We start from the raw sequence: 25015 nt of genomic DNA on the forward strand, positions 1-25015 counted from the left end.
GATAAAGACACTCTTATGTCAACCATTTCCAGTTAGTCAACCAATCTTCTAATGTTCCTCCTGCTCCATAAACTTTCACTTTATATAATAACTTTTGATGTGGCCACAAACTTTCACTTTATGCAATAACTTTTGTTGTGGCACCAAATCAGGTGCCTCTGGAAAGCCAAGTCTAGTCCATCAAAAGTTTCCCTTCATTCATTGTACATGTTCCTTCTTTAAAGAACTTAATAAGTTGCTCAAAAATGATTTTCCTTGAAACAAAGCCATGTTGAGTTGGCCTGACAACCTTGAATTCTTCTTCAACTTCTACCAAGACATCTTTAATCAAATTTTTTTCCTCCAGGTATTATACTAACTAGCTTGTTCTCTTTTTGAATAAATGGAGTTACATTGCTATTTTCAATTTAACAAAACCTTACTTAAATCTCGGGACCATTAGTAAATGAAAATAAATGTTTTAACTCTCTGACTGAACAAAAGCACTTCTTTAAGATACCAGGATGAAATCCTTCAGGGCTTAAAAACTTGTCATCCCCCAGCTTCAATAATTTGCTGAGTTCCATCCTTTTAATTTCCCAATTCACAGTTATTTTTTCTGGAAGTTCAATCTTCTATAATAAAGATCGATTCAAAACGTCTATTAGGTTCATCTGCCAGTTTCTTGTTTTCCATTATTAATTCTCCAAACTCACTTTTTATTGGAGTTGGGGGATTTTTGTTCACTTTCTAAAAAAAAACAATAGAAAAGCTAACTGTTTTAAAATTCCTGATAATATGGTCCATTATTTTTTTGCTTTATTTACAGTTCAGTTTTTCTTTGCTGTGAGACCAAAAGAGAAATGTGTATTGTTAAAACATTTCTCTATATATGAATATGAAGGGAATGGAGGGATACCTATCAAATGTAATCAACAAGAGTTTTAGTGTGATTTGGACATCTTGTTTGGCACAGACTTGTGGACTGAGGGGGGGGGGTCTGTTCTAACATAGCTACACATTAAACTCAAATGTATGACCTCAATTTTTGATAATTCGTCAAATAATCTTTTTTGAGAGTTTCATTAGTATTAGGGTCAAAACTGATCTTGATGTTTGGTGTTATGAAATAACCTTGATGGAAATAACTTGTCAGATTTTAGATCCATAAAGAAAATTCTACCAGGACTTTACCATATTGTAAAATTTAAATAAAATAATTTTAATTTTTCTATCTTTTCATGTATTGAAGATTCATACCAAGAATATTGAAGTTTTGAAAATCAGAAGCAGCAGTAAAAAGCTTCAAGGGCTGATACAAATTTCAAAAAGATTTTTTTTGTTCACAGCATAGAAAAATCAATAAGCAGTTAACTGAGTTGAGTTTTCAATGTCACCTAGAAAATCTTCCAAATTTTCCTTTGGAACTGAATGTTTGTCCATTGCTTCTATAAATTAAATCTCACCTATGGTTCTAAAAATAATGAGAAAAAAAACAAATAAAATTAAGGGTGTCAGATAGCAAAAGATTTTCTGTGTCAGTTGCAAGAATGAAAAATATCAGGTCTTCCGTTTTGCACAAATGTCATTCAATTCCCTGAACAATTGATGCACAATATAAACATGTACAGTACTCACTTATTACTTCTTTGTTATAGCTATATTTACTCAGAAGTTCTGTTTGTTTCTTGGTCAATGCAGACATATGCTTCAATTCTTGATAAACCTCCTGAAAAGCAAACTCCATCCTCTCTCTGTAATGCAAGAATCAGTATATCAGAAAAAAATGGCTCAATAATAACTTTCCCTCCTATATCACTCACTACCAAGCACAACACAGTAATTTCTCTAGTAGAAATGAGGGATAGTTTAGGTCTTAGATTGGCCATGACAATAATCAATGCTGGTTCATGATCAGCTGACAGAAGGTGCGCTTGTAGCAGCAGACAACAGCCAATTTTTCTTCATTTCTTGAACCTGTGATCATCTGGTTGGGAGGCAGGCCACCAGGTGGTGATAAGAATCACATTTTGAATGAATGGCTTCTTACTTTGTGCAGGTATGAATTCTAATACTCCTCAGCATTATTTTCAGTCACAAATGAAATGACATTTATTGCAGTGTAACCTTTAATATTTTGGAACTATGTATTAGTTTCATGGGAGAATATCACATTTTGGAACTAATTCCTCAACACAGAAGTCGAATGTTTTATAACCAGTTTATACTGCCAAGTTTGTGTCCAATTTAATCTGGCATTTACAAAGATCCAGCACTAGATTGGCACTATAAATCCAACTGAATTACTCTCCAAACTTCTACCAGCATGGCAAGATAATCACCCCTTCAGGGGATGGTAATATGCCAGTAAGAATGGAGAGGTACTTCACTGAAGACCCTGGCAGGAATGCAAGCTGGCTTTGCTAATCTGGCATCCTATGCACTCATACATGAAATATCTTTCTACATTCAGTAAAGGTTTATTGCCATTGGATAATGACTCAATAAAATGACCTAATCGACTGTAATAATGCTCCATTTATATGCATACAAAATAAAATTAATTTATTTTTCTTTCAATCTTCTCTTCAATCTGAAGTGCAATTGTGAAGGTTAGCAAAAGTGGCCTTAATTTTCTATCTGCATGTCAACGGACTTCTCAGAAGTGAAAGAAATCAAAGTAAGACAAATTCTATTTCCATCTTAAATTTCTCGCCCAAATTTGTCATGGATCATTGGAGAAAGAGTTGTGTCAAGAATGCAAGATATCCTCAACCCATTTGAACCAAAAGTTTAAAAGTCCATTAAACTACTTCAATTATTACATAACATGAAATGAACTGCTCAGAACAAGTCACAAATGATTGCAGTGAAACATGAAAGCCTGTAGATGTTGTGATTGTAGCAAAAACAAACAGAAATGCTGGAGGAACTCAACTAGTCTAGCAACATCCATAGGAGGTAAAGATAAAATTACTGACATTTTGGGCCTGAGCCCTTCTTCAAGGTATACAGAAGGAACTCAGGAAGTTGTGCAACATCTGTGGAGGTAAAAGGATGGTCACTCCTCCTGGTCAAGATCCCACATCAGGATTGAAATGTCCACCATCCCTTTACCTCCACAGTTGCTGCTCGACCCATTGCATTATTCCATATTTTGCTAAGAACACAAGAACATAAATGAGACATTATACACTCATGACAGTTCCATGCTAAAGGAAAGTAATTTTTTAATCCAAGAAGTTGTTGCAGAAGTCATTCTTGTCAACTAAACTGTTCATTACATTAACTGCTTTAGAAACATGAAACTAATCATTTGTAAAATGGGGATTTACAGAGACTGGGACTGTGGTAGGAAGCGGACAAGTATAAAATATTTATTGCTCTTGAGTTTAACCTGAGATCGAAAAGTCAAGTAGACAAAGACAATATTAAGGGGCTTTCAAAGAAATATTCCAAATTGATGCACTGCAAATCAGGACTGGTAAATTCATTTATTTGGGGTTGACTACAAGGAAAGAAATGGAGGAAATATAGGCCTAGGATTAAAAAAAATTCCAAGATCCAAGATGTTAGCAAGCCTCAGGAAACAAACAGTATTGGAAAAAGAACTACAATTAGAAAAAAAAAATGTACATAATTGTTGACTGAATGGAAGCTTACAAAATATCATAAATAAGCAGCTAAATATTCAGCTAATACAAAGTAAAATGATTTTGAAAGAACAGGCATTCATTAAAATTACAATCTTTCAAAATTTTCTTTTTCTGAGAGATCTTTACTCATTAACATGCTTGTCTTGTTTACCTATAAAAGCTTGATTTTTCCAACTAGATTTAATACACCACTTTCGTAAATATGTTATGCAATATGCTACCACAATTATTGGATATTTCACTTCAGAATTGCAATATAAAGAGGGACAAACTACATTAAATTTTCAAAATAAATGTTATAGTAAAGCAGAATCGATATGGAATCTTCACAAAAGTGACATCATGAAAATAGAACTAAAAACAATCAAAGAGTCAACTTAAACCAGACAGAATATTTAAATGATTTTTGAGCAAAATGGGAGATGCAGGGATTACAAAAAATAAGGATGCCAGTAAAGCATCATTATTGTTTTGTTCAGTTTATTCACCTTTCAATTCCAAGACATTTTTAAAAAGGAGTTGTTTTTTTTTTGAAAAGTTCAGCTTTTGAAACCAACTTTGAATCCAGAGAACTGGTGCTTAAAAATATCAAAGTTCAATGAGTGAATGCAACCAAATCTTGAAAGCACATTGCTGCTGTAAACCGCCAGCTTAGCCCGTTTAACGTTCATGAAGACAAGGAAATCTTTGGCAGCTGCAGCTTTGAGACATGAACTGTAATTAAAAAGGGAATTAATTTTGTTAACTGTACAGACATCACAGTCAGCAACTGAGATTGCTGGACAGCAATGGCAGAGAACTTGTAAAGAAACAGCTGTGCAGCTCCAACAAAATGCTGTTATTCCATTTGGCATTGCAGGGATTTTCTTCCCCTAACACAGCAAAAGCACCAAACCTGTCTAGTTCATATGGTGACATTATTGCAATTGCTATTATAATCACCTTGTCATAAGTTTTATTACCATTTGTGAAAGACAGGTTTATCATTTAAAAAAAAGGTTATGCAGTCTAAAAACATACCATTGAAGAAAAAAAAGAAATCTTCATGAAGCCTTCCACATTAAATGATGATCCATGTTATTGTACAAGGTTTTTATTATCACAATGAACAAGTGCTTAATTTTCTAACTGGTGTAATCTATTATTTATCCCTCAGAGTTCATGATCCAAATGATGTTGTTTGTAGAACACAACAATTTAATAAAGAGGAATGAAAACATACTTGTATAGAGCTTGATCTGTCCCCGTCACAGGAACATTCTTCTTTAATGATGCTTCAGTCAACTCCCAATTCACCTTGAAATGTAAAGTTGATGATAATGATCATTAATTTATTGTCATAAACATTGTGCAATGTTCTCACTTGCTGCAGCTGAGCAGGTACTTGGTTTAAAAAACCCACAAAAACACCACAATAATATACAGTAGAGCATGATAGCTCTTGAAAAGAAACTCCTGACCCTAGCGGTCGGTCGGTGTTGGTCTTATGGCCTCTGTATCTTCATCCCAAAGGTAGCAGTGAGAAGAGGTGGTGACCAGGGTGGTGGCGCTGGGGGGTGGTGGGTCCTACTGCTTTACTGTGAATAACTAGATTTTACTTTGAAATTTTCCTATTAAAAAACATGCAAATTTATTATTAAGACAGGAGATCAGATGTAAAGAATAAATATTTTTACAAATTGTACACATTTCTAAGTTATTGTCAAAAATAAAAGCAAATGATGAGGCTTTAGCTGCCAACTCCAACTGACAGAGCGTGTACATGATCAGTGAGCTCCATCTGCTGAAACTGTGTCAGACTGCAAGACGGTAAAACAAGCCTTTGTCTTAGTGGGGCCCTTAAACATTTGCAAGGCAACATGAAAAACTCAAATCCATATTCTGAATAATTTGCATTTCAGATTGTTGACACCAATAGATTTTGTTGGTTTTCATGTACAATTTATTCATCAATATGACAAAAGGATGAATATCAATTCTCTGCAAAATCCAGGCCCAAAATGATTAGGCAAAAAAAAAGTTAAGGGCCCATCAAGTTAAGTTGCATTGGCTACAAATTGAATGAATTCCTGTTCTTTGCATGGAATCTACAGCTTCCAGTTTCAATTCACTGATTTAACATTTCAGGAATAAAATCTGGCAATTCTGCATTTTTAAAAAAAATATACATTTTATATCAAATACATATCCCCTTCATTCCCTACAGTCTAGCTTTTCCTTAAAATATGATTGATCAGAGAATATCAGATAATAGCCAAACTACTCATTAACGATCTGGTAATAAGACACAAATTTCAGTATTTTTTTGCCGCAATTTGGGCCACATCCGAGAAATTCATCATGTCCCTCCATCATGTGCCAGTAATTTGATTATGTCAAGTAGAGAGAACAAGAAACACCATTGAAACTATTTCTTGGCATCCCCTCCTTCAAGCTTGCTCCCTTGTCCTCCAAGTTCTTTCCAAGACCCCAGCATCTATCAATGCTTCCCAACCAAACCAAGTGACCTCAAAGTGCTAAAAAGCTCCGAAGCCCCCAATACTCCTCAATTCTTCTTTTGCATTTCCCAAATATTTCCTTGTCTTAAGCTTTTCTCTCACCAAACCAATAATCATACCCAGCTTCTCTCTGACATGCCTGTGATGGTGGTGTCAAAACACACAGAGCTACTAAGGTGTCCTGAGCTCCAGGAATGCACAATGAATAATACCAATCACTTGCTTACTCGTCTCCCAAACACGAGAAGATTTTTGTTTGTAAAAATACAAGTGAGAAAGATAGATAGATGCCCCCTGTGATGATAACAATATATATATGTAAAATACATTAAAGTATTTCTATAGTGGTTTGACACAATTTCTTACCATTGTGCAGGCAAAGTAACTTACATTATGATGCAGCTATACAGTTCTATCCAACTAGATAAAGCAATTATGTTTATCTGTGGCACAAGAAAGTGCAAGACAAAAAGAAAAATAAAGAGCATACACAGAAATAAAAGTCAGTGAAAGATAGAAAGCAGAAAAAAAGGAAAAAGTAAATTAGTGTTGTCTTATAAGCTGACTGGAGATTTTCAAAGGAAACTAGACATTATTGCACAAAATATTGCCAGAATTTTATTTTAATTTGAATTCAAATTTCATAAAAATATTAATACAACTCTATTCAAAGGATTAGAAACAGTGAAAAATAAAATTAATTCCACAGGAGTACCTAATTATAAAATGACCAAAAATCAGATCCGAGCATTAAGAAAGAAAACTCCATGTTTATTGTTTCAGAATGTAGAAACTAAAACAGAAAGTGTTTGAAATAAAAAAATAGGTCAGCATCTCTGAATGAAAATTATGGTGCCTTGAGCAATGAAGGAAGATGTGAAAATCAGTATGGAGCAAAAGTCCCATTTTATAACTTCACTGGTGCTCATTGTTTTGTTGAGGGAACATTTCAAGAAACAAAAATTAAAAGAAAAAAATCCTCAGCTCCCTTTATTAAGTTTATCACATTCAACCAATTTTAAAATGTCTTTGTTGAAATTGATCATTATCTAATTTCTATATCTTACCTCCAATATTGGCTTGCAGTAGGGTTGTTCAATGTTTGTGAAGTCTGTATATTCCTTCAATTCTTTTCTAAGCTGCCTCAATTGATGATCTTTTTCTTTAATGTCACTTTCAAGTTCTGTCTGTTTTTGCTGATAGTCCTTTATCTCCTCTTTTAACATGCTGTTTTCAGCTATCAGGTCTTCCTGAAAATAAATAGAATTCAATATGTTCATAAAACAGTCACCTCAAGATAAAGGCCATTTTTAACTAATTGAAAATCACTTTGGCAATAAAACTTTAATTTCTTCTATCTTCACTAATTGTTCAAAGTTATTCCAGCAACATTGCAATTACCAGCCATGTTTCTAATCTGTTTTGTGATTTGTCTTGTCACAAGAAATGTATCTCACAACACATTGCATAAACAAGCTACAATCATGTGTGAACCTTGGCAAGAATCAGCACCCTAACATCAAGTGAGAAGTTTGTGGGTTCAGAACCCACTCCAGAGACTTGAACACGTGAATTGGTCTGCACCCAACATAGACATTCCTTCTGTTCTCTCTACCTTCATCCTCTTTGCAACTTAAAACATGCTTTTTATCCCCCTCACATTTTCAGTTCTAATAAAGGTTTTTTTTTTAAACCAAAACATCAAATTTGATTTTCTGTCAAATTTTCCTACTTAAGCTATGGAGTGATTAATTGATTTTCTGCCTTTTTATTTCAGGAGTTTTGCTTCAATGTTTGGTTGATTGTTGAATACCAAGGAATAATTACTTACATAGGTTTTAATGCGCATCTAAACACAATTGTTTGCATCAATGTCATAAACCTTATGAAGCACTGCCCCAGAATCAGCAAAGTTGGTGGTAGGCAGTTTACAGAATTTTTAATAAGGTGAGCACCAATTACATCATGGCAATCAGAAAAAACAATCATGTTTCATAACATTCTATAAATAACAGATGAAATACGAAAAGTATGGTTCCTACATTTGCTATTAATCTGAAAACAGATAAGAAATTAAGTTGTTAAACAGACACAAGAGAGTTACAAGCTCTGGCAAATGGAGCATGATGAGGAAAAATGCAAAGTTCTCAACTTTGGCAGAGAAAAAATAAAAAGCATATTCTATAAATGGAGACCTGGATGTCCTTATGCAAGATTCACAAAGACTTGCATCCACTTTAAAACAGAGAGAAGTGATCGTAGAGGCAGCCTTCCAATATTTTTAAGGCAGATGAAGACAGATTTTTGTTTGGCAAGGGGTGGAAAAGGTTATTGTGGGTGAAGTCAAATTCAGAATTGAAGTTGCAATCAGAATTTATGGAATAGTGGAATTAGCTCAAGGGGTTGTGGCCTACCCCTGCTCTTAGTTCAGTGATTTGTTTTTTTTAAACTTCATTCATTTCAGAAACCAAATATATCCCTCCTTAAAAATAGAGATAACATTTGGAGGCAACATAAAAGGTGTGGTTTCACCAAAACTGTATAGTTGTGGTAAGACATCTCTATTTTTATTCTCCATTACCTCTGAACAAAGGCCAACATGCTTTTGTTTGATAACCAATCTTCTATGCATGCTAAATTATCTTCACCTTAATTCTCTGAGACCTTATTGCCCCCATCCCCACCCAAGTTTCTTCTCCAAAACAAAATAGACTGAGCCTCTCTGACCTATCCTTGTATTTGGAGTGCTTTATCCAAGAACCAGTTTCATAAATCTTTTCAGGACCCCCTCCAAGGCCTTAATATTTTTCCATAACAGAGCAACTAAAATTGAATACAATACTTCAATTCAGGTCTGACCAATGTTTTACCAAGGTTCAGCATAACTTCCTCAATTTTATATTGCCTCAATTGATAAAGCAAGAATCATATATACTTTATTAACCATTTTTTTTCAACTTGCTATAATACATTCAAAGATTTGTGTACACACACCCACAGATCCTTTCTGAAAAGTATCCTTTATTCTATATTGTTTCACTTCATTCAAATCAAAATTCATCACTACTTTTCTCTGCATTAACTGCCATCTGCTACAGGTCTGTCCATTCCACCTGCTCATTTGTATATTATGCAAACCACCACTACCAACTTTGAAGTTCCTCTGAATGCTGTGTTGTGTCATCCACAAATTTACAAAATAGCTTGCGACCTCTCACCCTCACCACACACTCAAAGCAATTAATACAATTTTTCTCTCTCACACACATACACACCAATTAATACAATTTTTTCCACACACACACACAGCAATTCATACAATTATTATTATTTTTTATTTTAATTTTTTTTTTAAAACACACACACAGCAATTAATTCTATTTATCTATCTATTTATTTATTTATATATCTATATAGATATAGATATATACACACACACACACACACATTTTTTTACAAAACCAATCCTTGGGGAATGGCACCATTAACCTTCCTCCACACAAAAAAAACCCATGAAAACATTCATCATGACCCTTTGTTATTTAGCCAACTCTCCATCCATGCTATCAATGACCTTTTATGCTACATGCCACAATTTTGCTGATATACCTGTTATGTGACACTTTATCAAAGCCTCTGGAAGTCCATGTTTAATCAAATGTATTACCATCATCAGCTTCTTCTGGGTCAAGAAAATATTCCATCTATCACATTTTTCCCAAAACAATTAAATGTTGGCTTGCTTTTATTTGTCTTTCCTTCAGATGACAAATAATCCTGTCCTAGATCACTATTTAGAACTATACAGCACAAGAACAGGCCCTTCAGCTCACATGTCTGTGTCAAACATGATGTTTAAATCAAACTAAAATTCTGCTAGTTGCACTTGATAGATGTCCCACTATCTCCTTCATAATCATGTATTAATCTAGCAGTCTCTTAAATGTTACTTCTTCCAATACTACACCTGGCAGCATATTTGAGGCACCTACCACTCTGTGTAAAATATTTGACCTGCACATCTCTCTTAAACCTCCTTGCTCTCACCTTTAACAAATGCCCTCTAGTCTTCTTCTTTGGCTTGGCTTCGCGGACGAAGATTTATGGAGGGGTATGTCCACGTCAGTTGCAGGCTCGTTTGTGGCTGACAAGTCCGATGCGGGACAGGCAGACACGGTTGCAGCAGTTGCAAGGGAAAATTGGTTGGTTGGGGTTGGATGTTGGGTTTTTCCTCCTTTGTCTTTTGACAGTGAGGTGGGCTCTGCGGTCTTCTTCAAAGGAGGTTGCTGCCCGCCGAACTGTGAGGCACCAAGATGCACGGTCTACAATGCTTTTATCCTGGGGAAAAGATTTTGACTGCCGCTCTATCAACATCTCTTATGATTTAATAAACCTCTATCAGGTCTCCCTTCAGCCACCTATTCTCCAGAGAAAACACTGCAAGTTTGTCCAATCTCTCCCCATAACTTATATTCTCTAAAGCAGGCAAAATCCTGTAAAAATCTTCTCTACCTTTTGCATCTCCCTCCTATCATAGGGCAACCAGAATTGCACACTGTATTTCAGGTGCCACCTAATCAAACTTTTATGTAGCTTCATCACAACATATTTATTTTCATACTCAATGCCCCACCCAATGAAGCCATGCACATTTCTGAGAGCTTTTCCAACGCCAAAGTTGAAAAGACCACTGATTTATGGTCATGAACATGTCACAAAATAAATTATTTTGTAGCAGCATTACAGATGCAAATATTGCTATAAATTACAATTAAAAATAAATAAATTAGTCTGAAAAGAAGCAAAAGTGATGAGGTATCTGTGGTTTATTGTCCATTCAGAAATCTGATGGCAGAGGGGAAGAAATTGTTTTTGTAGCACTGGTTGTTCGTCTTCATGCTCCTGTACATCCTTCCTGATGGTAGCAGTGTGAAGAAGGCATGGCCTGGGTGATGAAGGTCATTGACGATAGAGGTTGCTTTCTTATGACACATTCCCTTTTGCAGATGTCTTCAATCCAGTGAAGACTGATGCCCCTGAGGGCATTGGTTGAGTTCACAATCCTTTGCTTCCTCATTGCCATATGTGATTCTCCCGATGAAGGTAGTGTCATTGCCAAATTTGTAGATGGCATTTTAAATATGCCTCGCAGTCATGGGAGCAGAGTGAGTAGAGCAGTGGGCTTAACACGCATCCTTGGGGTGCCCCTGTAAGGATTGTCAGTGAGGCAGATACATTGTTTCCAATTCATACTGACTGGTCTTCCAATGAGGAAGTCAAGGATTCAGATGCAGAGGCCCAGATTTTGGAATTTGCTGACCAGTACTGAAGATATGATGGTGTTGAAAGCTGAGCTGTAGTAGATGAAACATATGATGTACATGTTGCTGTTGTCTTGGTGATCCAGAGCTGAGTGAAGAGCCAGTGAGATTGCATCTGCTGTGGAGTGATTGTGGTGGCAGTAAGTCCAGATCTTTACTTAAGTACGAGTTAATTCTGATCATGACCAACTTCTCAAAGAATTTCATCACAGAAAATATGAGCCTACTTGCCGATGGTCATTGAGGCAGCTCACTCTGATCTTCTTGGGCGCCCTTTTGAAGCAGGTGGGAACCTAGGACTGGAGTGATAAGAGATTGAAAATATCTGTGAATACTCCAGCTAGTTGGTTGGCACAGATTTTTCAGTACCCTGTCAGGTATGCTATCAGGGCTTGATGCTTTGCAAGGGTTTATCCTTTTGAAGAATGTTCTGACATTGGCCTCAGAGACAGATATCATGGTGCCATCAGCTTCTGAAGCAATTCTCAATGGTTGAGTTCTCCTTTTCAAATCATAGTTGGTGTAAGGTTGCAAGGTGGGTGTTGTGGTTACTTTAACACCGTTACAGCATCAGCGATCAGGACCTGTAAGGAGTTTGTACATTCTCCCGTGTCTGCACAGGTTTCCTCCCACCATTCGAAATGTACTGGGGGTTGTAGGTTAATTGAGTGTAATTGGGCGGCGCAGGCTCGTGGGCTGAAATGGTCTGTTACTGTGCTGTACGTCTAAATTTAAATTTAAAATTGAGCAATAATATTGTTCACCTCATTGGGCAGTGATACATCACAGCCATTTATGGTGGTCGGCCTCACTTTGTAGGATGTAATGGCTTGCAATCCCTGCCATAGCTAACGAGTATCTGACTCTGTTCCTTGCTTCCCTCAGAATTAATTCCTTGCTGCTGAGATAGCCTTCTGGACTTCCTGTAGAGATGAAGATTACCAGTCAAAATGCCTTCGACCTCGCTCTCAGTAGGCAGGGAATCTTTTGATTCATTCACAGCTTCTGATTGAGGTATTGACAGTATGTGTACAAGGGCAAACACTCATTCACATAGGTCTTGTTGTTGCTGACAGCTGTGGCATATTCATACAAGTTTGAGGATGAGTCCTTGAATATGGTCCAGTCTACTGATTCAAAGCAAAGTTGCTGGGGTTATTCTTACTCCCTCTTTTGACCAAGGTAATAACATTTACTACTCTCTAGTCCTCCAGTACCATATAAATATCCAAAGAGCACTGGAAGATAATGATTTTTTTCAGGATAATTTTCTCATTGATATTTATTTCTTAAAATTCTTGCACATATTTCATTCAGTTCTGGATACATATCTATTTTAGGTTATGCCAACTTTTATAAATCTGGTGTTATTAATTTTAAAATATCCCATATCTCAACCTTTACTACTACTTTAGAAGTAACATCTTCTCGGAAGATTTAGTATGGTAAACAAGAATATTTGTCAATGTTGGGATAATTGCAGTTAACAAAGAGCGAAAGAAACTCTGCAGGTAACACCTCATCCACAGGAAGTAAAAAGCATTCAACATTTCTGGCAGGAGTTCTTCAGGAGAGCCAAAAATCAGGCAGATGCCTAAATAAAAAGTTGGGGAAAGAACATAGCTGAATAGGTAAGAGGCAATAGGTGGATACAGGTTAGTGATTGCATTAACATAGACCTCCAGTTTCCAAAACCTCTCTCACTCTCTTTTTCCCTATCCCTCTGTCTCCTTCCCTCCAGCTCCCCACCCCCTTGCCTCTGCATTCAGACAGTTATCCCCTCCCCCTAGCAACTCAGCTTTTTTCCTCTTCTCCTCCCCTCCACCCATGTCCAGCTATGACTTCTTGCCTGTTGGCCTATGCTCGTCCACCTTGAGAGGAGGGAGGATGGGAGAGAACCAAAGGCGAAAGGAAAGCGGTAGGAGAAAGAAATGGAAAAATGATAGGGCTTGAGGTCAGAGGGCTAAGATAGCTCTGATCAGGGAAGTGGTAGGGAGCAAGAGAAAGGGAAACAGGGTTGAAGGAAAGAGGGAATGGGAAGGTTCACAGAAAATGAAGTCTATATTGTTGCAGCCTGAAGATGGAAGGCAAGGTGTTGTTTCTCCAGTGGCCTTAAATTAGTATGGGAATTAGATGTTTTTAAACTGTATTTTTCTTTGCATGCTGCATTATGTATTCGCACTTTTCTCTCTTCCCTGCTCTACTTGACTTATTGTAACATTATTATTTACAATGTTGTTTGGTTACTGTTGCACTATCTACTTGCCTGGATAGCACATAATACTTTTTACTCTGTCTCAGTCCACAGGACAATAAACAATTCAATTAAATAGAACAGGGTTGTGCAATACATTATGTAAATTTCAATACAGTGTATTCTGCTGCACAGAAAGTGTTTTGCTAATCCTCAATACAAAAATATTTTCAACTGAAGATGCATCACCCAAAATATTGTGTTGAGCAAAATGTGTTTGACAATGGAGTATGGAAGAAAAAGCAAAGGTGCTCATGTAGAAGAATGATTTATATTGCACTTGTATTTTAATGCTTTTGATTTATGTCTCAATGTTAAAGCTCTTGCTTTTAAAATTTACAGAAGATGGCTGACAAAACTTTAGTGTGTCGTAAGATGGCTAAATACAGTTAGACAGCTGCAAATATAACCTTGCGCACAGACTGCCAGGACAGATAAGAAGATGCCTTACAATGATGCAATTAAAAGTTAAGATAAAGCTAGCATAAACATTATTAATTTTGTCTTTATCGAGGCAATGCTAGACCATTACACATTCCATTATGCTTATGAAAGGTAAACAAAGGCTGGGACACTTTTTTTAATAGAATGATGTAATATTAAGAATGAGGGTCATTTTGACCCTTACTCATTTGAAATTATATAAATATAGAAGCACACCTCTGTATTTTCGAAGTGAGAGCTGAGACTTCAGAAAGATGTCTGCTTGAGACATCTGACAAGTCACCCACACTTCCCATATACAAAATGACCATTCTCAATAAAAATCTGTTTGCTTTGAAGAGATATTTTTGCTGTTTTCTTTTGCAGTCTGATTTAATTTCAGAGGTGCGGGTTGACTTCCACCCTCGACAAACTGATCTCCCAGACTGCCCAATGGAGAGGAGCCCAGTCTCCACAATGTAGAGGAGGCTGCATCAGAAGCACAAAGTGCAGTAAATGATTCCGACAGACTCACAGGTGAAATGTTGCTTCATTTAGAATTGTTTGGGGCCCCGAATGGTGGTGAGGAGATGCAAGGGCAAGTGTAGCACTTCCTGTGATCGCTGGGATGGACTCTCAGGCGGAAATTGATGGGAAGTCACAGAAGAAGTGATATTCACTTAGTATCTTACACTCTATGTTCAAGTTGCATTTATGACCTCAATGGGTCTCACTCATCCAAATACTACCCTTTTACTATTTAAGTGCTAACAGAATGTTTTTGGATTCCCTTTTATGTTGGCAGTTAATCTTTTCCCATATGCTTTCTTTGCCTCTCATTTTAATTTGTACTTCCCTTCTGAGTCATTTATAATCAGTTCTCACAGTTATTTACAATCTGACACCTGTCCATGTAGTTTTTTTTTGCTTTATCTCCTGCTGATTCTCTTTAGACATCCAGAATGTTCTGGGTTGGTTCTTCCTTCTCTTGCCTCATATGAGAATGTGTCTCAAATGCAGCCTGTTGTTATACTATAGTTTTGCCTGTTAACTTTTTGTTCAAATTTACCTAGCCACCTCCAGTCTCACCCCATTAAAACTCGCCTTTTTTTTTCCCCATTTAGGATTACTCCAGCTCCTTTTCTCTCGCTAATCCTAATCTTATGATGAATGATCAATAGCTCCCCAACCAAAACCTGGTAAATCTATCCGACCTCGTTCCCCAGAATTAAGTTCCACCATGAATCCTTCCTTGTTGGACCAGAAACATCCCTTACTCTAGAAAATTAATCATTTTGCAAATTCTTAATTCTCTGTTCTTAACACTTGTACTACCCCTAGTTTTAAATTGGGAGAAGTAAAGACTCTATTATAACTACCCTACATTTTAGCACTTCTCTCCAATTGTCCTGCATGCTTGCTTCTCAAAATTCCTTTTACGCCTAACTGACATAATATATTCAGCAGTGTGTTGCTCCCTCTACTGTTTATTAGATTTAACTAACTACAGTAATTCTGTTTTTGATTTCTCCCAGTTTCTTTCCAGCGCTATAAATATTTATCAACATATCTACCCTTCTCCTTGCTCTCCTGCTCTACCAGAGAACTTTTTATTGAGAAACGTAATGCCCTATCCTGACCATTTTTGAGATGGATTTCTGTTATTTCCACATCATCTTCCCACACAGCTATCCATGGTTTCACTTCACTAATTTTCTACATTCTGCGCATTCACACATGTATGTCAAACAAATTTAGTTATTTAATTTCCATTTTCAATGATCCCAGTAAAATTCTTACATTAACTTTATTTAGTGTGAATAGTTCTCCCTATTATTTTTAGTAGTTTTTTCCCTTTATTTTATTACTTTTGTTCGCTCTGATCTATTTGCTAGCCACTCTTATACTTTAATGCTCCACTTCTTCCCAATACACCCTGGTTATCATTAACCCTGCTATTGCTCTGCACTTTTGCCTTTTCCACTTACACACTTACTCACCAAAAGCCCCCATCTTCTATTTCCCACTTAGCTTTCCTCCCTTTTCACTATACCCTCAGGTTCCAAACCCCTTTCCCACCTCCACAAGCAGTACCAAATACTCCTGTGAGGATATTGGTTCCAATCCTTTTGAGATGGTGTCAGAAATAGCTGTGATTCCTCAGAAATCTACAGCATTCCCCACTACCTAAAATACAGCAATTCAAAGATTACTACTTTCAAAGCCTTACTTTTTAACAATTTAATAGCTCCCTACAGCATTCTCATTCCTATTTAATAGCTCCCTACAGCATTCTCATTCCTCTTCCTACTTCTGTACTAATATAGACCATAACCTCTGGGTGTTTACCATTCCCTTTCAAAATGTTTTATAGCTCTCAACTCCTGCCATCCTTGACCTTGGTAACAGGGAGGCAAAAATCCTGGTCACTACAACAAATGAATTGCTTGTCTATTCCGCCAAGTCTTGAATCTAAAATTATTCTTGCTTTCTCAGTTTTCTTCCTTGCCTCCTGTGCTGCAAAGCCACTTGTAGTTATACACCACTGAGGAACCATCATTCTTACTAGCATGCAAAAGAAAAAAAAACATTTGTGGAAGAGTTGGACTCAGGGGGATTTTTGAGCCATCTGACTATTCATAATAGTCTGTTTGGAAGTGACCCATATCTCTTAAACTTAAAATACAGCATGATCACCCATCTATATGTGCCACTCGCTAAGAATGACTAGCTATTGCTTCAGCTCTGAAACCTCAAGTTACATTTGTTGCAGCTGGAGTCATTTCCTGCAATATACAGTCAAAGTTATGGGATTGTCCACAGGTTCCTACAAAGGACATTCCTCTCAGATAAATGTCAATGCCATTCCTTAACTTTACAAACTGTAATTTATGAAGCCAAAATGAGACAAATAGTGAATATTCAACAGTTGCTCTTCAATCAATTACCTTCATTTAACCACATTTTATTTTCAAATTACTATCAGTCTAGCTCTCTGTTAACACTTATAGAACCTTTGCTTGCATGCTGAGAACTTGGTGAACAACAGGTTTAAAGAGGTAATTACTCTCCAACTCAAGCTATCTCAGGTTCTATAGTTCTGAGATGCTTGATGGAAGGTACAGCTGGAGTAAAACTTTGTTTGGTCAATGAGGTGAAGCAGTTTAATTGTTTGCAGAATTTTCAGACACTGGCATTTAAAACAACTAAAATTGATGTGTTACTAAAAATTGAAGGTTTTAAAAACAGAAAATTCAAGCACTTAGCAATGAATAAATTTAAACAAAGAATTTCACTTCACTGTACTGCAGGTTCAGAATCCTCATCCAAAGAATAGGGTCTCCACTCGTATGATTGATTTAATATGGCATTAGATTGGAGAAGTGATTCTCTCTCATAATTAAAAATCTTAAGCAAAATTGAGCCCCATGCTTCGACTTCACATTGAGTCCATGGGTCCAATGTAGTTACCTGGGTGGCAACACATGCTCCCAGTGTAAAAGCAGTAGTATAATGAATAAAATAACAAAAAAAAGTCCAATAAAAATGGCTGCATTGCCAGAGCTGCTGTAATCGCTGTGCTACTGCTGGTGTAGTCCCAAGAAAGCGGAGACACAGTGCTGCTCCGAAGGGGTCAACCACCCAGACCTAATGTCAGCAGCTCAGTAGAGGCCTTAAATGTCCTGTTAAAGGAGCTGATGGAGTTTGTAAGTAAGATCCTGTAACCTTAGAGGACTGTGCCCAAGATGGCAGCGCCTGTGCTCGGTAGTAGCCAAAAGGAATTTCAGTCTTCTGGGAGCAGCGGACTGGCACTTGGCACCAGAAATGGGAAGAATACTCCCCCCATTGAGAAGGAGAAACAGAGAAGACGACCCAACAGGAAGGTGACCACAGAATTAGACCAGCAAGGGGCTCAGCAGCTGAGGGACCCTCACAGACCGCAGGCGATTTGTAGTCAGGAGATCTGCACCGAATGTGGGCTGCTGGAGACTGGTTCGTGGAAATCAAGTATCTGAGCCAAGATTTGAGCAGGTGCTGAGGGTAAGAAGGGCTCTCAAAGGGCCTGAGCAACTGAAGGCTTTCTGATTGTGTCGGAGCTCAGGTTGCCGATGAATCAAACAGGAATCTGCATGGCTGCAGAGGTTGCGAAAATGCTGGAGGCAAATCAACAAACATTCAGTGACTCAGAAGGGACTCTTTATTGCTCTTTCTCTCTTCATGTAAGGCAAAATTGCCTTTTGCCTGTTGTAATATTACATGTTCTGCACCATTATATGACATTAAAAGAATCTTGAATCTTGCATCATTTCAGCCCTAGATCTAATTCTGTAGTAATGATTGAATGCCAATAGTTTATTTCAGACGAATCAGTCACAACCAGACAGATTTGGCTCAATTATTGTTTTAAGTTCCTTTCTCCTTTCTACATGACATAGGAGGTATGATTACTTCCAGGATCTCTCTCTCCTTTCCATGATTTGTTTCAAATAGTAACTCCAACTCAGATTCCAGTTTAACAACTTTAGGTTCCTCAGGATGAATGCATTTATCACGATTAATTGCTGGAGATCTTACTGATCTCAATCATCTCTTCAGTGAGACCGAGGCAGATACTGGGACTCAGCATGTGGCAATACAGGAGTTTAGAAACTATTAATCAGCATGCTTTAAGGAAGCATGGATCATGAGAGCCCCAGTTTATCCTGACAAAAAATGACCTGGCCAAAAACTTTGATAACAATGTCACCAGTGATTTAGTGGTGCTCAATTTCTCCAAAGCATTTGATGTCATTCCCCACTAAAGATTACTTAAGAAGCTCAATTACTACGGTATTCGCTCCAACACTAAAAGATGGATTTCCAGTTTCTTGATGAACTGTCTCCAGTGGGTGTGCGTGAATGGAAAAAGTTTTGAATGGTGACCAGTGTTAAGTGGTACACCCCAGGGCACTATTTTAGGCCCACATTTGCTTTTACTTTATATCAACAACATTCACGGAAAAGTCACAAGCACCACTAGACTATTCACGGACAACTGGTATACCATCCAATTAAGTCAGCTGATGACAAGGATGCTCTCCAAAAAGATTTTGATAGCATGGTAGAATGGTCACAAAAATGGGGCATGCACAGTTCAATTCTTCCAAATACAAATCCATGCATGTTACCAGGAAGAGAAAACTAGGCAAAACATCAATCAAAATTATGGGTGGATTAAACCAAACAGACCAAATACCTTGGTATCAAAATCCAGAACAACCTACATTGGAATGATTAGATGTATCTTACAACAAAGGCCTAAATTTTCTGAGATCCAACTTCCATCATTGTTCAACTTCTGAGAAGGAGAGGTCGTACCACATTTGGATTACACAGTAGGTGCATGGGACCCACACACAAATAAAAACACTACTCCCATTGAACGAGTCCAGATATAGGCAGCCCAATTTGTCACAAATATATATGGAAGAGAAACGAGCGTTACAAAGCTCTTGGATTTATTAAAATGGAGCTCCCTCCAAGACAGACGTGAAGCACACCGCCTGACCTGTTTTTTTTTACAAAATGCTAAACTGCCCGCTCGATATAGACTACCAATCTTACACCAAACCCAAGCCTGCTAGGAGCAGACGAGGGCACAAAACCCAATTTGTAGAGCCATCTTCCAAGACAGATGTGTACAGCATAATTAAAGCATTGAATAATCTTCCCTCTACCAGACCCAATTAAATTTAAGGCAGTTCTTCTTCAACAATCTCCTCTTTAAGCACACCCTCCCTCACCTTCAGTTCAAGTTCCATACGGAATATTTTGGAGGACCAAGAATCAAGAACCAATGTTTCTTGGGCTAGGTTTAAACAAAGCCAATCAGCTTACTTAAAAACTAATACTCAAATCTGAGAGGGCATGGGAACGAATGTGCTATTGTAAATAACTATAAATAAAAGAAAGGAACTGGGGACAAATAAGGAATCGTTGATGGCTGATTAAGTACTCATAGAGGACTTAGATTTGATTCCCATCAATTCCATCTTTGGCAATCTCAGTTATTACTGTTATGCTCCATGATGCCTTTGTCCAATGGGAAAGTGCCAGCAACACCTTCTAATAATTTTCCAAAAATATTCGTTGGAAATGTAAGTTTCAAGAAATGGGAAAATAGTATATCAAAGTTGGCTGTGTTTTCTCCATGACTGAAGAGCCAATAATACACACAAAATTATAATGTTAAGAGTACATCTTCATTCAAGTAATTTGTAATTTCAGATGAATAAAGTTTACCTTCCAATGCCTTTCCCTTTCTAATGCTACTTTCAAATCCTCCGATGAATCAGATGCTGTGGGTTGTTGTGCCTCATTTCCTCTGACTTTCAGTATATCACTTTCATTTATTTGTGGTAGCGTGTCCAGAAACTGAACTTGTCCAGAAATATTGCCTGCAAGAAGATGAATGTGTAAATGATCACTATCTGGTGTTGGCAATTCAACAATGACTGACAAAATGCTTTCAATTTTTATTGTACACTTACACAATTAAAATTTTTTCAATTCAAGAAATTAACTCTTTTTCCTTTTTTATGTTTTATTCCTTTTTCTAAAGAACTTCGCATTTACAATATACCCACCAATGAATGTATCAGATTCTTGGAGAAAGTAGTATTGTCTGTCTGTCCTCTGCCTCATTCATTGTTCGGGTGAGGTCAAATGTAAATGTTTAGAGCAGAACCTCATTCTGCCTGAGAAGTCTTTAGCATGAATACTAAATTCTCCAATGACAAGTCACTGCTGCCACACCCTCCTGGCCCTTTCTTTCTCCTTATCTATAATGGTCCTCTCTCACACACACCCCCTTCTTTCCAACTTCCTCCAGTCTTCAGTTACTCATATCCTTTCCCTTTTCCCACCTTCTCCATTGAACCACCCCTTCCCATTGTTTCCCTTCTTCAACCGCTCCAATCAGGCCACCATCTGTATCTCCTTCCCTCAGCAGCTGACTCCCCCTTCAATTCCTATCTGTGCTCCCTGCCCAGGTTTTTCCCTTTTTCTTCACCCCCCAATGTCTGCTTCCATCTGTCAGTTTCCCAACTCCAACCCACCTGGCTTCATCTGTCATCATCCTTCACCCCTCCACATCCCTGTATCACCCTTTGACCCCTGCCCTCCATTTAATACCATGCACCTTCCCTCTCCTTTCTCAGCCGAGGCAGACTTTCGACCCGATGTACTGACAGTTTCCCTCTGTGAATGCTAAGTTCCTCCAACAGTTCATTTTTTTTGGTTCTTTATTTCAGCATTTTTAGTCTCTTTTGTCTTCTTCATGATTAGTATCAGATTCAGATACATGCTCTACCATTCATTTATTGATATAACATGCTTATCTTTGAACCTTGTACAAGACATGCATTATTGAAGTCAAATGGCTTCCTTTCGTGAAAATCTTCTTTTTTGAAAAATATCAAACAGAACCTAGAACCAGATGTAAAAATACAAATCGAGAAGAATGACAAAAAGTACGAGTCTGAAGACAACTCTTTTTGTCCAAAGTAGTAAGAATAACCTCCCAAGATTTTGCAGTCATTTACATGTATAAATATTCTAATAATTGAACAACTCACAAAAGTGACAATTTTCCAGAAGAAAGTCTGTATACAAGAAAGCAAGGAATAGTCAGAATTTTAGCAGGAATAACGATGAATAATATAGTTTGAAATAATTAAATAATTAGAACTTGATTGAGAAATATAATATTTTGTTTAATGTTTCATTTATGTGATGTGGGTGTCACTGACAAAGCCACTATTTATCATTTACCCTGAACTTTGGGCTGGCTGTCTATTTTAGAAGGCAGTTCAGAGTTGACACATCATGGATCTGGAATCACATATGGGCAGATTTCTTTCCCCGAGAGTCACTAATGCACCGTTAGCTTTTATGACAAAATGACACTAAAATAAATCAGTTAAGACAGATTATTTTTTGGGGGGATGAGGGAGTTGGAAATGGATGGGCTTAAAAGTGGCAAGACATCCAATCAGACCATAATTCTTGGTTATCACACAGTTTGAAGGAAGAAAGCTGGGAGCTTTAGTTTTCATAAAACTTAGTTGAAGGAAATTTGTTTCTGTGTTGAACTGAAGATAAGCAAAGGCAGTGGAAGCTTCAAGTGTTCTTCATGTGGAGCAGGGTGTAATTAGAGTCCCTGTTCAAACTTACTGTTTTCTGATGACGCAATTGCAATGTAAGCCAACATGTATTTGGACAGACTATTGGAGAGATTTATAAATAATAATGGATGTGAACAATGATTCAAAATAAATTAAGGCAGTAGCACTTTTTATACAGCTGTTAAAAGACAGGAATTTACTGCTTTTTAACTGCTTCACCTATCTGTATAAATGCAATGAAGGTGGGTCATTTTCATCCCATGTCTGATACCACCAAGGTAGGTAGTATCAGAGCCAATGTGTTTCACAACAGCTTCTGTCTAAAAGGGTTAATGCTGTAATGCTACAGGTCCCTCCTCCTTTTGCTCTGGAATGCCGACTTGCTGATGTAAAAGGTTGCACTGACCCCGCATTTCTTGGTTTAGTGTGAACGACCTGAACTGCCTTTAAAGAAGTGTTGCTAACACACCAATTAAGTGGGTTTCTGTGTAAAAAGGCCTAGTGAATGTTCAAGTGTAGTTGGCCTCATCAGCAACAATGATAAGTCGCACTACAGAGAAGAGGTGAAAATCTCGGGAAATGGTGCTTAAGTAACATCCTGAAACTCAACACGGACAAGACAAAAAAGATGATTGTGGACTTCTGGAGGACTAGGAGTGACCACTCAACTACACATCAACAATCTGTAGTAGAAAGTACCTAGTTCCTTGAAGTTCACTGAACACTCAACACCTCCTCACTTGTCAGGAAGGTGCATCAGTAACTGCATTTCCTGAGAAGACTGATGTGTGCAAGAGTACCAGCCACTATTATATCACCCTTCTATAGGAACTCTATCGAGAGCATCCGACCAGCAGCATCACATAATGGTATGGTAGCTGCAGAGAAATGGATTGGAGAGTGACAGAGAGGGTCACGGGAGTCTCCCTACTCGCATCAACAGGATCTACCAGGATCGTTGTCTGAAAATCATTTATTTGACCCCTTCCACCCTCCACACAGCATCTTTCAGCTGTTCCCGTCAGGGAAGAGATACAGGAGTATTAGAGCCAGCACCATCAGTTTGAGGAACAGCTTCTTCCCACGGGCAGTGAGAATGCTGAACGACCAAAGGAACTGCTCACACTAACCATCTGAGACTCTTATATGTACAAAACAATATTTATTCATTTATTTGTCCTGTATGTGTATTTATGTCTGGTTGTGTCTCTGCATACTGGAGACTGCTGTTTCATCGGGTTGTATTTTAAAACCTTTCTCTGGAAATCTCTGATTTATGAAATACGCTTGTGCTGCCCTGAAACATCTCACATTAAGTGTTGAACAACATTTAAACAGAACCTTAAACAGTTATTTATTGAATTCTTAAATCTGAAAATGCAACAAGGCGATGTTAGATTAACATTTACCCAAGGGAAATATTTCTAAAACTGACAATTACAACTACTCTTGTTTAAATAGAAGGTTGCAGTACAAACAACTTGTTAAAAAGATATTAGCATTCTTCCTGACCTCACTTCATCCATTTATATAACTGTGCCTACAAACCCGTAACCTTGGATACTGTAGAAACTGCACAGATACTTAAGCCAAGTTTTAAAAAAATATTTCCAATGATATGGCTCTGATTTTATGAGCAAGAAATGAGGAGAGAATTCAATACAAAGATGTAAGCAATTCTGAGATTCTGATGGATTTAACAGGGATTATGAGGGGTGTATCAATTTATCATCTGGGCAATGGTAGGTGGAGATTATTGATCCAGGAAGATGCAAATTTGCTTGAAGGGCCAAATGGAAGCATTCATGTTCCAGCTGTCTGACAAGATGTACTGAAACCATATGGCCCAGCCCATTCCTGAGTCCATACAGCTGTGCATTTGTAAGAAATGCAAAAATAACAGGACAGTAATAGTAGGAGATTTCAGTCATATTAATCTCCTGCTTCATGCTACAATTCAGAGTATTGATTAGTTATAGTGCTTTTATTCCTGGTTACCCAAAAGTCCGTACCCTGCTGTACTTTAGAAGAGGCATACAGTACAGAAACAGGCCCTTGGATCCATCTTGTTGATCTAACCCATCATGAACCATTTACACTCATCCCATTTATAAGCACTTGGTCCCTGGCCTTCTAAGCATCATTGGTTCCAATGTTTATGAAAAAACCCCGTATGTTATGAGAGTCTCTGCTTCTATCATCCTTACAAGGTGTTTTCCAAACTCTGGGTGAAAAAAAAATCTCTTGTATCTCCTCTTAAACCTTTTTTCATTACCTCAAGCCTTTGCTCACTTCAAGGAAAACAGACCCAGCCAATGCAGTCTCTTCTTGTAACTCACCCCCCATCCCAGGGAACAACCCAGTGAAAAGGAATTCATTGCCTCCAGCTGTGCTCTCCTGTGGTAGAAAACTAGTGCAAAGGCCTAACATCTCTGATCCTCCCACTTCAATGAAATGGTGATCTCATCACTGTACAGTTAGCTGCCAAGGAAAATTGGACAGGCCACCAGTAAAAGCTAGTCATGAAAGAATGATGCAGAAGATCTAACTTGAGATGTAGTGCTCATGTATGCATCCAGGCCACCACAATGAGTGTGGGTTAATGATAGGAACTGGCAGCAGGTTGCTCCATCTGTTGACAGACCTGCTAGATTCTATTGTCCCTCTCATTACCTCCTGTTTCTCCCTCTCTTAATTTGTTGTGTTATGCCCAGAAGAC

At 37.6% G+C, this 25015-nt stretch overlaps 1 protein-coding gene across 10 annotated transcripts in view; it reads right to left on the reverse strand.

The window, feature by feature from the left end:
• Positions 1 to 25015, reverse strand: part of tank (TRAF family member-associated NFKB activator) — a 119053-nt gene that overhangs the window by 36335 nt on the left and 57703 nt on the right. For all 10 annotated transcript variants that reach the window (XM_069935374.1, XM_069935373.1, XM_069935372.1 and 7 more), the window contains 4 exons: positions 20414 to 20568; positions 7201 to 7383; positions 4858 to 4931; positions 1618 to 1733 (listed from right to left, as the gene is read on the reverse strand). In XM_069935374.1, coding sequence (XP_069791475.1) covers positions 1618 to 1733; positions 4858 to 4931; positions 7201 to 7383; positions 20414 to 20568 — 528 coding nt within the window. The remainder of the gene's footprint in view (positions 1 to 1617; positions 1734 to 4857; positions 4932 to 7200; positions 7384 to 20413; positions 20569 to 25015) is intronic.

Source organism: Narcine bancroftii, chromosome 4 (assembly GCF_036971445.1).
Source record: "Narcine bancroftii isolate sNarBan1 chromosome 4, sNarBan1.hap1, whole genome shotgun sequence".
In the NCBI taxonomy this organism is placed as follows: Eukaryota; Metazoa; Chordata; class Chondrichthyes; order Torpediniformes; family Narcinidae; genus Narcine; species Narcine bancroftii.